Here is a 14,294-nt window from a genome sequence, read left to right as displayed (position 1 = left end):
AGTGCTATAACTGTTTTGGCACACAACCTATAATAAACGTCAAATATAATAGTGGTTATATGGAGACCATGGCAAAACTGACATTTGGAGGTATTCTGTAGACTGTTTAACCTGTCAGAGTCAGCCATCTCCAACGTCTAACAGGACAGAGGTCACATGGCCTGGTGACGCTGGTAAAAAAAAGCTTAAAGGGATAGTTTGGCTTTTCTTGACATCAAAGCCTTCTTTGGCTTACACTGGGTCATGGGAACTCATCCAGACCAATTTTATTTCCATACTGTGAGTATTATAAAAAATTACGGGGACCGGGATGGTTGCCATACAAGCATTAGTATGGAATGAACTGGACTGAAAAACTACACTTGCAATTGGTCGTTGTTCTTACAACTTACAACTCATTCATCTATGTCTTAAAATCTTGTTAATTTTACATTATATTATTTCATATAAATAATGATGATGAATTATTATATCATTATGATATATTTCTTAGTTTGAAGAGTTCTCACCTCTTAATGAAATACATTTAGCAAGACAATTAGAATTACCCAGCCTCGCATATGCCATTCATACTGGTATCCCTGACCAGACAGTCCCCGTAACGTTATAATTATTCACAATATGGATATAAAAGCAGGTTAATTGAGGAAAAAAGAGAAGAAAATAAAAGTAGTCCAAACCATATTCAAAGTCAAAACATAATTAATAACGTAAAACAATAGCTATCTGCATGGATGGCTTGCTTTTTCACTACGCATCACCACAAGGCCAGCTTAATTGCATGTCAAATATTCGCAAAGAGAAAAATAAATACACAGTAAAATACTCAGTGTTCATTTATTCATTCGTAACTCAGAGAGTGTATAAATGTAACCAAATGAGATTTTTACTGTGTACATAATGTGCAGCTAAGCATAACGCACGATTAGCGTAACATACAATCAGTCTGTAGAGGGGAAACTTGAGTAAAGGTCGTACTGCACACCATAAAATCCGAACACATAAATGTTTGTTTATCTGTAATTCAGAGAGTTTTACAAATGTACATTGTACAGTGTTACATTTGTTTTGTACCCTCTCAATGAAGTCTCAGGATTTTACAATGTAGAGTAGAGCGTTGGTTCTCAAAGTGGATTCCAGGGACTCTGTGGGTTCCTTTATGTGGGTCTAAATTGACCTATACAAGTCTGTAACTCTTAACAGTATACAAATGGAACCAAATGGACCCGTGAGGCTCCATTTGGTTCCATTTGTATACTGTCAGAGTTAAGGGGAAACCTTGAAATGTTAAAGTTTGAGAAACACTGGAGTAGAGCCTCCTTTTTTTCTGAATGAAGAGTTGAAGAAGTAAGAATAGTCTTTCACATTGGAGACAATGGATGGTGTCCTGTCCACCCCGCTGCGTTCTCCCTGCTCCTCCTCTGGCTGTGCACATATCTCTGCGTCCCTCTCTCTCCCTCTCTCTGGCCGTGCACATATCTCTGCGTCCCTCTCTCTCCCTCTCTATCTGCCTGTGAGCAGAAACACACGGCGCACATCCTGCTCAAGACGACAGACTAGCCAAAAGTTCACTTCCTGCTCCTCAAGCTCTGCTCCTTCACACCAGCCCTATTCCCAGGGCATACATTAACAGCCATTCATATACTCAAATAGCATATGGACACACAAACACACAAGCAAACGCTTCCCCTTCCAGAAACACGCTCCTTCCCTCACTATCTCCTACCACCCCCCCCACCCCACCCCAACACGCACACACGTGCACAAACACACACACACACACACACACACACACACACACACACACACACACACACACACACACACACACACACACACACGCACACACGCATATTAAGGGAATTAAGGGAATTTTAAAAAACACATCCACATCCTACGTTAAAGTTAAGACACTATCTTCCTCTTTCTTCCTGCGAGAGATTTGGTGAGGCAGTGGAAACAGTTCAGTGTTGTTTTAACTGTGCGAGAGAAGGAAAAGAGGAGATAGATTTTCAGTCAGAGTGAATTGGTGAATGAGAGGGGAGAGGAGAAGGGGTTGGCGAATGAGATTGAAAATTTCCCACGATTGAACATCCGCCCGTCTCTCTACGTTTGGGTGTCCGTTCACGTGTCTGTGGGTCAATAGACGCTACAGCATATTTGACTCACTGCTGACAGCTGCAGCGTTGCCTCGCTCTATTCATATTTAGCTTCAAGACACTGTTGGTTGGTTTGGTCTTTGTTAAAGGGCTTTTTTTGGAAGGTATTCATGGAGTTCAAGTCTTCCATGTACTAATCATGTACTCTACTACTGCAGGGGAAAGCTGCACTTTGCTGCCATCCAAAACAAGCTGACTCCTCCTGTGTTTCTGTGCATGTTCAAACTGTATTTTATCATGGAGCGAGTGGATGCTAGCTTCCAGAGGAAAAAGGTCAAACAACGCAAGGCTAGTTTTCATCCTTACAAAGGCCACTGTTTGCGTCATTCCTGGTAGTATTGATAATAAATACAGTCTTGAAGGCAAACAAATATATCATAAAATGACACCATTGTTACTCCTAAACTCACACATGCCAACAGAGGTGTAACTCAGCGTTTACCAAACAGCCAGTTAACATGCTACCAAAGATAAATGACTTTGCCTTATCAAAACACTGTATTTGGTCAGACCCACACACAAGCCTCTTTGAGGACAATACAAATGGAAACATGTACTACATAGTAAGATAAACAAAAAACAAAACAAAATGTTGTTAATATAACATGTTATCATCTCTCCACCATAAAATTGCAATAGGCAAAAGGTTGTAAGCATGAAAAAATAACCACAGGTTTAACACAGGACATCTGTCCCCTTACAATATAAAAGAAAAAGAAACAAAATGTGTGTGTGCGCGCGCGCTCGTGCTTGCATATGCGCGTGCCGTTGTGTGATTATTGTTTTTTTGTTGGTTTGCTAGAGTTTTGCATCCCCCTGCCGGGTTCAGTCCTGAGGTAAGCATCAGTAACACATGCCTTGCTTTGGTTAAGATCAACTGAAGAAATGGAAATAAAGTGAAAAAGAAAACAACATTCCCGATATGATCATATAAGCTACTGAAATGAATCCCTTACAATATTGTTACATTAATAAAACAAAAATAAAACAGTCCCCATATATGGGCAAATTGTCTCTAAGCTGAGTGTAAGTCTTTAAGATTCACAAAGCCTATCACAGTGCATTCATGGCTTTAGTCTTCACATTCACCCACTGAGGTTGGCAATGGCACTATAGTGGTCAGCAACTTCTAATCTAAAACGATCCGACAGTCAAGGCAAAAGAAAAGGCCAGCATGCTCTTTGGAATAAACATTTAAAGACAAAAATGTGCCTTCAACCCACAACCCTTAAGTGTTCTTTTGTTTTCTTTTCTAGCTGGATGAACCGCCGGTCAGCCAACAGAGAAAGCATGTCATTCTTGTTGTGCCTGACACCGGCAGGGAGGGCGGCCGGGACGGGAGACAATTGCTAGTCTCGGGTTTCATGTTAATGTGTGGATCAGAGGGGCAGGATGGCAGGCATGAAATGGGACATCGGGCCGAACACGATGTGTGAATTGTTAGGGAGAAAGTGGGATTTCACAGGGCTTTACTGGAGCACGGCAGCTGGGATGTGCTGTTCCCCAGTACAAGCTTCCCGGGAGCACCCAAGCACCCGTTAATAATACATCAAGATTGGCGGCTCCCTGTGTGAGCGTGTGTGCATGTGTGTGTGCGTGTGTGCGTGTGTGCGTGTGTGTGTGTGTGTGTGTGTGTGTGTGTGTGTGTGTGTGTGTGTGTGTGTGTGTGTGTGTGTGTGTGTGCGCGTGTGCAACTGTGCGTGTGTGTGTTGAGGAGGAAAACAGCAGTGACAGTGTGGAGCGCTCACTTTGGCCTGTCAACAGTAGCAAGGCTCACAGAGAGCGGGTCAGAAAGGTCAAATGAATAGCGCAACACTTGCTCTACGGCGTATCATCATCATCTGACTAATGTTGCTACAGTAAGGCATGGTGAGTCATGAGCGGTGAATGCCGTTATTGCTGGTAGTGAGTGACAGATATCTGTGTGATTGATTCTGCCCTGGACCCTGCCTTCAATAGCTCCTTCTCTGCTGAGAGTTGCTCAGCTTCATCCACCATTGTAAATATTACACAATGTCAGAGGCAACGCCCATATGCTCTGTCTACCATGGAGACTCCACACACACACACACACAATACACACATGAACGGGGATTTTGTGTGTCATCATCTGGGTATGCGTGCTCGTGTCCCAGTTATGAGATCACAGGGCTGTGCTTGCTGCTTTTCAATAACAATTTACGGGGCGAAGTGATGTTTAGTCAAAACGCAAATTGAGGAATAGCAATGAAAGGGAGCTTGGGGGTTCAAAGGGTTATGCGCTGAGTGTAAGAGTGATTAAGCTACCATTACTGTCACTTAATATAAGCCTTGATTTACAACGAAATATGAGGGAGTGTGTTACAAATAATCGGGGTGAAAATAAGCATAGATCACTTTACCTAAATGCTGAAGCGACTGCTGTCATCGTTTAGTCATTTCCTCGTGACTAGAGAAGCAGGAACATGATCGGTAAAAGGAATGAGATACATAAATTGTCCAGTACCCCAAAAGAAATACAAAAAGATGTACACAAAAATAAAGTCCTCCCATTTCTTTAAAGTCCAGAAGAGCAGGCTTTTTCTTTGGTTAAAAGATCCGCTCTGGTCTGGACACAAGCCCTGAATCTTGTCCTTATGTGCTTTTTTCAGTTATGTACACATACAATACTTTAATAGTACACAGGTTTAGGGTCAGATTGCAACACTTCTTTGCAACAGTTTTTTTTTTCCTTTTTGTTTTTGGATTTCACTACATACAAAAAATAAATTATGAAAAAAAAAGGATGAAAGAAAATAAAAAAGCTATTTCATTTTGGTATTGAATCTGTTGCTTTGGCTCATTGGCTGGATAAAAAAACACATGTGTTTGCATACACTGTACATAAATACTGCACTGCTTTGAGTGAGTGCTCCTTGGTCACGGCGTAGCACAGTGTTTCCTTTTAAAGGAGCACTGCAAAAGACTTAAAGGCTGCAAAGGAGGACACTTAGGACAGTTCTACACATTTCCGTATGCACCAGGAGACCAAAAGCTCTTGGCCTGGAGGTGCAGAACAGATACTGAGTTGAGGTGGAACGGCGCCATAATACAGTACGCCAGGAGTGCACAAACATCTACAGATCGTTGCCATGGATGCAGCTCACGTGGCCTTAGCTGGGCGAGTAGCGGTCGATGGTGCGGGCTTCAGAGAGGCCCTGTGGGGGGGGATGTGGCAGAACCTGTCCCAGGATGTCCAACTTATCGTGGGTGAGACCCAGGTGGTCGGCGGCCAGCTTGGACAGTGGATAGAGGCTGTCCATGGCCTTGGCCTCAGACACCAGGTGGTGGTGATGGGCTTGGATGAGGAGCTCGTTGGCCTTCTCCTGCTTCAGTCCCAGTTCTGCTGTGTATTTACTCAGGGGATAAATCCCCTCCGCAAAGTCCAGCTTGAGCTTCCCGTCGGCGGTGAGGCCCGCCCCTGCCCCGCCGCTGCTGTGCATCTTCATATGGCTGATGAGATTCCGCTGCTGGGCGAACTTGCCGCCGCACACCTGGCACTCGTAGGGCTTCTCTCCGGAGTGGATGCGCATGTGCTCGGTGAGGCGGTACTGGCGAGTGAAGCGCATGCCACAATGGTCGCAGGCGAACGGCTTGAGGCCCAGGTGGCTGCGCATGTGGCGCGTCATGGTGCCGCGCTGAGTGAACTTCTTGCCGCAGATGCTGCATGGGTACGGCCGTGTTAGCCAGTGGGTCTTCTCGTGCTGGCGCAGCGTGGCGGGATCTTTGTAGGACTTTTCGCAGTTGGAGCAGCGGTAGGGGCGGATCATCTCCCCGATGCCCCCGGAGCCCAGCCCCTGGTTGGACTTACCCTCCAGGTGGGACAGGCTGTTCAGGCTGCTGCTGCTGTTCAGGCTCCCGTAACCGTTAGCGTTGCTGCTGTTGGTTTTAGCATTCCCGTTGTTGCTGTTCCCCATTTCGCCACCGGAGTTGCCGTACAGCTCCTCCTCTGTGTGCGTTTCCACGTGCGCGTTGAGCTGCTCGGAGCTGGGGAAGCCCTTGTCACAGGGGATGCAGACGTACAGGTTGTCCCCGAAGCTCTCGGGCTCGTAGGGCATGTGGAACCTCCCCATGGCCCCGGGCGACGGCCGGCCCTCGCTGCTGCCCGTCTCCTCGCTGCCCGAGCCGCTCTTGTCGTCCGCCCCCTCGCTCTCCTCCCCGGCCTTGTGGTTGTGGTGCTGCCGGTGGCTCTCCCGCTCTCCGTTCCCGCCCCCGTCCTCCTCGTCCTCGTCTTCGTCCTCGTCCTCGGCCATGTAGGACGGCGGCTCGTGCTTCACCCAGCGGTAGATGTTGCCCATCTCTCTGCCCGTCTCTCCGGCGTCCGTGGGCGTGTCGGGGCTCGGCGGGCACGGGTAGTGGTCCGGGCCCTGAGAAGTGGAGCGGTGCAGGTGGGGGAGGTGGGGGCCGAGCGGCTGGTTGAGGTGAGGGAACGGGAGCGGCGTGAGAGAGCCTGCCTGGTCGGACGCCTCCATCTTCTCCGAGGGATAGGCCCTCCCGTTGGCTCCCGCCACTGGGCTGCCGCGGCCGCTCAGAGCCCCGCCTCTTTCGTCGTCGTTATGCGAAAGAGCGTGTCCCAGGTGTGACTGCGAGGGGGGGCTCTTCTTGGACAAGTCCAGGCCGTAGATGGGGGAGCAGTTCCTCTCGGGGTGGGCCGAGCGCGGGCCAATCTGGGCGGCGGACTGCGGAGACGGGAACACCTGAGAGCCCTGGTTGGACGTGGGAGCGTACAGTTCGCCGGCGTGAATGGCCAGGGGGTGGGGCACTAGCTCCTCTAGTGGCGGTGCGCGGGGCGTGTGGCTGTTCACCATTCCTCCCGGAGGACAGGACTGGATGACAGGAGTAGAAACCCTGTACCTGCCACCGCTCCCTAAACCCATGTTGTTGGCCGCCATCTTTGCATAGGGCAGAAAGGCGGGAGGTGGGCGCGGGGGGTACTTGCCATTTCTCTTGAGCTTCTTCTTGCACAGGGCAACTAAGTCAAGCAGCTGCAGGTAGCTGGCAGCAGCCAGGACGGCCCCCAGGTTGGGTTCGGTGGGGGAGGTGGGGTCTCCTTCGCTCAGGCGGCCGGTGTAGATGTAGTCTAGGATGACCCGGAACACGCCTGGACTCACCATCTCATGGTCAAGGTTGATGAGGTTGTCGTGGACCACCAGCGACTTCAGGTAAAGGCTGCTGGCAGCCAGAATGTTCTTGTGAGCTCTGAAGAGGGCATTTTGCACCACGATAATAACATCACACAGGAAGCCCTTGGTGCGTTGGCTGTTGAGCTGCAGGAGGAGATGCCTAGCATGACTTGGAACTTCCATGGCATCCAACATCGTCTTTAGACCGCCACCTGCAACAACAGACATCTGTAAACACCATGGCTCATCTGCATTGGAAATGGCACAAAATAATGATTATAATAATCAATAATAATTGGGAATTCAGAAGTTATTAATGTAGTGTGTGTGTGTGTGTGTGTGTGTGTGTGTGTGTGTGTGTGTGTGTGTGTGTGTGTGTGTGTGTGTGTTGTTTTGTTTTGTTTTTAAGTTCAACACAAAGTGAATAACTGTACTATTTATAAAACACTAATTACACTCATAATAGGTGATAGCCCCAAATAATATAAAATAATAAATGTGTAATAAGCTAAAAAGGAAAAAGAAAAAGAAAGAAAATGTTGAAAAATGTATTTTACAATAAGGATTTAACAAGCCTTTTATTTCTTTTTAAGTATTAAGTAAATGCAATTAAGTAAATAATACAATAATACAATAATTAATTAATTATAGCCAATAAATTGCAGAAGCAGGAGAGTGCACAGTGCATAATGCGCACAGAAAGACACTCAATATACTGTACGTGAGCTTTTGCTAAGGGTGAGCGGCTGCAATGGTTTTGTCATTATCAGAAACTCAAGTCAACACACTCATTTCCTCTGCAGCATGGTTTTCAGAGAAAATTAAGAAGCAGAATAAGAAGAAGGGAAAACAAAACAGAGACACAGGTGTTTCTAAGCTGCTGGCGTGCTGATAAAGTATTCCAGAAGTCGTGTGCAGAGGTTTAAACAAAGTGAATGCTTTGCAAGTGTGATGAACAGCAGGTATAAACCTGTGGGGGAAAAAGATGTGTCCAAAAAAAGATAGGTCTGGCTGCTCCTCTAGCCAGTCATATAAGGAACGCAGAGCGCACAGGATGTAAATCATGGCAAAATTGGATGGTTCAATAGTTTAACTCAAGAAGAACAGCAGGATTCCAATGCACACACACACACACACACACACGCACGCACGCACGCACGCACGCACGCACGCACGCACGCACACACACACACACACACACACACACACACACACACACACACACACACACACACACAAACCCACACTAGGGAACGGACAATATGAACATTTCATATCACGATTATTGTGACAAAAGAAGAAAAGAAATCGCGATTTACGATATTATCGCGATAATCAGAATCCATTATCCTGGGGCGGAACATTTGCCAAAAAATTGCAGATTTCGACGCGTTGTGAGCTTGTAGATCGGCTTTTTTTTTTTGGCAAAGACATTTGATAGAGTGTGAAAAAAAGACTTCAAGTACGTATATTATGAGTACCTTTTACAGAGTTTAAGTGGTACCGGATATGCAGGGTTAGGGTTAGGGTTAGGGTGAATTGATCCCAGTGCATGACGGAGGATGATATCACGATAAATTAAATCTCCACGATACGATTATCTTGAGTGTTTTTTTATCACGATAAACAATAATATCGCTTATCGTCCCATCCCTAACACACACACACACACACACACACACACACACACACACACACACACACACACACACACACACACACACACACACACACACACACACACACCACAGACATTCACACAACGCCAATATCACTCACACACTTGTGTGTATTGTTGCACCACATATAAAGTAAACTATATGAACTGCACAATTTTTTTCCAGGACACATTGTTCAAACAGTGGTGTCTGAAGATGCTTTACTTTAGGAGATGAAAACGTTTGTAACCCTCCCCAAGGGCTTTAGTCTCAGATGGGAAACAAGCAACTAAATAAATATATCCGATTGTGGTCTTCCTGACTGAAGTTCATCCTCTTGTTTATTTCATTGGGTAAGCCTATAACGGTGGTTCTCAAACCTTTTCATGTCAAGGACCCCCAAATTAATATGGATATGGCCGCGGACCCCCGTCTGAAAATATTTTGTGGGGGGGACCATCCCCATGATATGTGTTGTTAAAATGTTTTTTAAAATAGAAGATGTATAATATATGGGTCAGTGGTCAAAATGATTGTGATGCCATTTTAACTATTTTGGCTGGGGCCCGGACACCACTTTGAGAACCACTGGCCTATAATGCCCCCAGTAAAATGAACAGAGACAGAGAGCATTTTACTCACTGAGCTCCTTAGCATAGCTGCCCTGACCCATATACATCAAGTTACCACAGGCACTGCAGCATGCAGTTCATGTGGCTCTTGTACCAATGTCCATCAATGACCATTGGTACATATTTCTAAAATTCAACCAATATTGTTAACACACAGATCTATGTATGCTATTATACATGGATTGGCTCACCCCCACACACACAAAGGGGGGGAGAAAGAAAGAAAGAAAGAAAGAAAGAAAGAAAGAAAGAAAGAGAAGAAGACAGAAAGCATGAATATTGTTTCCACGTCTGGTCTCTGTTCTGGCATTGATTTCACAGTGGTCTTAAGTTTAGGCCTACTGTAAATGTAATGTATTTAATCTGCAGAATATCCTCAGTATGTATAGTGTATCTGTAATGTTGAAGTCTGGGCTGGGGGGGGGGGGGGGGGGGTAGGCGGTTTACAACGCTGTGAACCGCTGTGAACGCACGGTGACCACGCTGTGCTCGCGCATATAGGTCTACAAACGCGCGGTGCACATTCTCCCCACGACTGCGCCCAAAGCACGCACGCGCACGCACGCGCCCACGCACGAAACACACACACACACACACACACACACACACACACACACACACACACACACGCAGGCTCGGAATGACACAAATGCAGTTCTGACTGACCCGTCATTTTTCTATGTTCCCCGTCTTCCCCCTCGTCTGGTGGATCTAATCTAACATGTGATGACACAAACTAATTGCTTTTATAACAATTTGTAAAAGAATAATTTCACTGCAGAAGCAGAAACCGTCATGCAGCCTGTTTCTGTGATGCACGCACCTGTTTAGCCTGACACCGCAGAGAAAATGTTTATGCTAATTGACTGATTAAATTGCTATATTGTCCCACAGCCAGATCCTTCTATAACTATAGAATAATGTGTATCTTTTGGATTGGTTAATTGACAATAATGAAAGTTAAAAAAGAAAGTAGGCCAATAATTATTTTGACACTTAGAAGCTTGGTGCCACAGCATATAGGCACTTTAAACCCTTAATCAGAAAATCCAACACACTCAGTCAATTGCAATATATTTAGCAATATATTATAGGCCTATAGAGCAACCATCTTTTGTGTAAAGTTAAAGCCTGTAGGCCTATGCTGTTCTTGTAAACACTGTATAATCTGTAGCATATCCTTGCAGCAATAAGCAAAATTATTTTATTCATAATCGACTAAGTATAGGCCTAAAGAGATGCTCTGAGATTTTCCTCCAATAACCTCTTGAAACGCTAAATATACTTGGGTGATTGATATACATCATGCCGTAAAAGGGATCAATATGACAATGTTTTGACTGCTGTCACTTGTCTGTGCGGATGAGCTCGCTGCGGGCAGACTAGACTTCCTATCGCTCTAGATTTATCGTCGTAAACAATTAGATATATCTGTCTGAACAAGCTTTGAATGATGGAAGCTTGTAATTACATTTTATTTCGTTTTATTTTAATTAGTTTGTCTTGTTTCTTGCAGAGCCCAATTACTCTATCTATTCATATCATGTTTGATTATTAAGCAAACAGGATACAAGGCGGTGTGGCCCTACATGACACGTGTAACAAAATATGTCTATAAAGACTATTATGGACAATTTACTGCGTCGTTTTATTTTTATTTATTTTCAAGACACATATATGATATATCAATTATTGGTTTGAGCATGACAGAACATCTGCTTAAAATGTCAGCATCTTGTGAAATAACAGGTTCTGTGTTTTATTTGGAGTCGCAGTATGAAAGTGTAACTCTATACATTGAAGAACTTTGCATTAATGTTGGTCACTCACAGTCACATCGCTAAAGGGATAAACGCTGTTGAGAGCAGCATGAAACTAAAACTAGAGGCCTAATGAAACTCTCACATGCACTATAGGAGTGGAAGTAGCTGCCTGCCGCTATAAGAGAAGCAAGTACAGAATTAGAAAGTCATATGTGAGAAGCAGCAGAAGGTTTGCATCAGGAGGAGGCAGACATTTCGTTCTCAGAGCCATAGGAGGCTATGGTTGTTGTCAGGTGGAAACCTTATATGTCCAAAGCAGTTCCTTTTTATGATTGTTATAGGTCTAATTGTTTTTATTAAAATAGTGAAAATAGCCGATCTACAAGCTCACAACACGTGGCATTGCAATGAGGGTGCATAGGCTAGATGAGTTATTTTCAGGACTTTTGTGAGACACTCTAAATAGGGCAGGACATTAATTTACGAATTAAAACAAAGTTGAAATGTGTAGATACGAGGTTTCTGGCCGACAGCAACACACCGTGATCGACGGCTTGAATTTCGTCATGCATTTATAAAACACCTCACATGCACAGCTCCTGCGTGCATGTTCACTTTACCATGCATGTGAACTACACACACACACACACACACACACACACACACACACACACACACACACACACACACACACACACACACACACACTCACTCACTCACTCACTCACTCACTCACTCATGGATTTTCATTCACAAATCCTGGAATCTAGGCTATACCGCATTTCAGCCATGCAGCAATATGACCTTAACGTGGTAAAACAAATTCTGATATAGTTTGAAGATGCATTATAGCATTATTTAGTAAACTGTCAAAGATATGGTCTATATAAGAAAAAGGAAATTATCCAAAGTTTACATTTTATTCTTGATCAATAATCTTTGTGATAAATCATTTGTAATATATATTTTAATACATTTTGACACTTTTATATTAATAAACAGATAAGCCTAATCGATTCACACATTGGATATATATTTAGATATTAAGGCCTACGTCTCAAATGAGTACCTTGGTGAAACTATTTTTAAAGGATTACAAATTATATATTTTTTAAATCAATAAAAGGTCAATAGCTTTAATAATGCTCATTTTAGAGTTTATATGATTGAATCACGAAATAACAGCATGAAGTTTGACTGTTGGATGTGCGTAAGCTGCTGTACCAAAACGGTGTCTTCTCTGATCTGTTTGACTCTTGTCATTTATAAAGGACGACAACACCAATACGTAAAGGCGCTGTGACAGTCAGCCAGTGTCTCTCTGACAGAGTCTCGTGCTTTATCTCAGGCAAATTCTACCAAACCAGTGTTTCTCAAAGTGGATTCCAGGGACTCTGTTAGTTCCTTTATGGGGGTCTAAATTGACCCTTATACAAGTCTGTAACTCTGACAGCATACAAATGGAATGGTTCATTTGGTTCCATTTGTATGCTGTCAGAATTAAGGGGAGACCTTGAAATGTGAAAGTTTGAGAAACACTGTACTAAACCAACTCCATGCATACGCCAGGCCTTTGAACAAAGCAAGGTGGAGCAAGCAACACAACACAAAGCTGTTTATTTTAAACACTATCAGCCATCTATGATGATTTACCTGTCTGTCAACAGAGCATCTCTTTCACTTTCCTCAAGCTCTGCTGCTGCCAAATATCTACTGACACCATGGTGTCAATTAAAAGCAGCAATTAAGAAAAAACACGTCGTTACAAATAAGTTAAAACATATAAACGTTTCTCCAGTTCAACACGAGCTGCGACTTTAATCCCACAGGTGGTAATATGGGGCATCATCACGTTCTGCAGTCAAACAACTGTTTTATTAATTCAGAGGACGTTATTTTTTTGGGCGATTTACGTTGGTATTTTACACTTTATATTCTACTGCCTCTAATAGATCATGTCGGTTAATGATGAGTCGCAGAATGTTATAGAGAATCACGCAGATCGACAGGCGATTCGGGATAAATTATGGCACGTCAGAATTCACTGTGATGAGCTCAAAATATGATCACATCATATAGAATATGAGTTGTTTGCGTAAACATTCCATTAAAAAACGCTGGGTATAAAATAAATTGTATTTCAAATGGGGGGGGGGGGGGGGGGGGACGAAACAACAACTGTTGATCATAAAACGCGCTCAGTTATTTCCATCAAAAGAGAAGAAAAGAAAAATAACCAAAGGAAAGTCAGTGTATAGCATGTTCCCTTTACCTATACTGCCTACGCGTTATTGTCCCAAAAAAGCTATACTATTTCCCCCCTGTTTGCTGTAGAAAAGCTTGAGTAGCCTAAAGTAGGCTAAAAGGGGCATCATTGCTCTTACCTGCATGCCCGATCTCTTCTGCCATCCGATCTAAGTCTCCCTTAATGATCATCTCAACAGTCTGCTGGAGTCATATCTGACGCGTCAACTTTGAACTGCCAGCCTCCAAAATCCATGCCAGTTTTCCAGGCACGTCTGCCAACTCTTTTTTATTATTAATTGATATGAATTTCTTGTTGCGCTCTACGTCCGTCCTCCCTCCCACCCACCCACCTCTCTCTCTCTCTCTCTCTCTCTCTCTCTCTCTCTCTCTCTCTCTCTCTCTCTCTCTCTCTCTCCGCGCCCCTCCTCTCCCCTTTTTCATCCCCTCCTATTAAAAAAAAAAAACTACGTGCCTAGAACAGCATCAGTTTCCTCCTATTTTTTTATTCTAGTAATTTCCTCGGCTATTTTTGAGTCGAGGCAATAACGCTCGGCGGGATGATAATGGAGCCTCTATGCAGCCTTAAGTGTTTTAGCGCCCCGTGTGATGTCAGTCTATAATAAAACTAAAAGGTAAAATAGAGGGCAGGAACTTCATGTGACCCCAATTTGAACTTCACAACACATCGTCTTAA

At 44.2% G+C, this 14,294-nt stretch overlaps 1 protein-coding gene across 1 annotated transcript; it reads right to left on the bottom strand.

The window, feature by feature from the left end:
* Nucleotides 1-4,965: 4,965 nt before the first annotated feature.
* On the bottom strand, nucleotides 4,966-13,864 carry hic1 (hypermethylated in cancer 1). Its single transcript, XM_080730946.1, has 2 exons — nucleotides 13,738-13,864; nucleotides 4,966-7,512 (listed from the first exon to the last, which is right to left on the bottom strand). Exons 1-2 carry the CDS (start codon nucleotides 13,787-13,789, stop codon nucleotides 5,291-5,293), a joined length of 2,274 nt encoding a protein of 757 aa, XP_080587072.1. The 5' UTR covers nucleotides 13,790-13,864; the 3' UTR covers nucleotides 4,966-5,290.
* Between the last annotated feature and the right edge of the window lie 430 nt (nucleotides 13,865-14,294).

The sequence above is a fragment of the Nannobrachium achirus genome (genome assembly GCF_963921795.1).
Source record: "Nannobrachium achirus genome assembly, chromosome: 8".
Taxonomy (NCBI): Eukaryota; Metazoa; Chordata; class Actinopteri; order Myctophiformes; family Myctophidae; genus Nannobrachium; species Nannobrachium achirus.
Note: the sequence above shows the minus strand (reverse complement) of the source record. Positions and strands in the feature narration are given on the sequence as shown.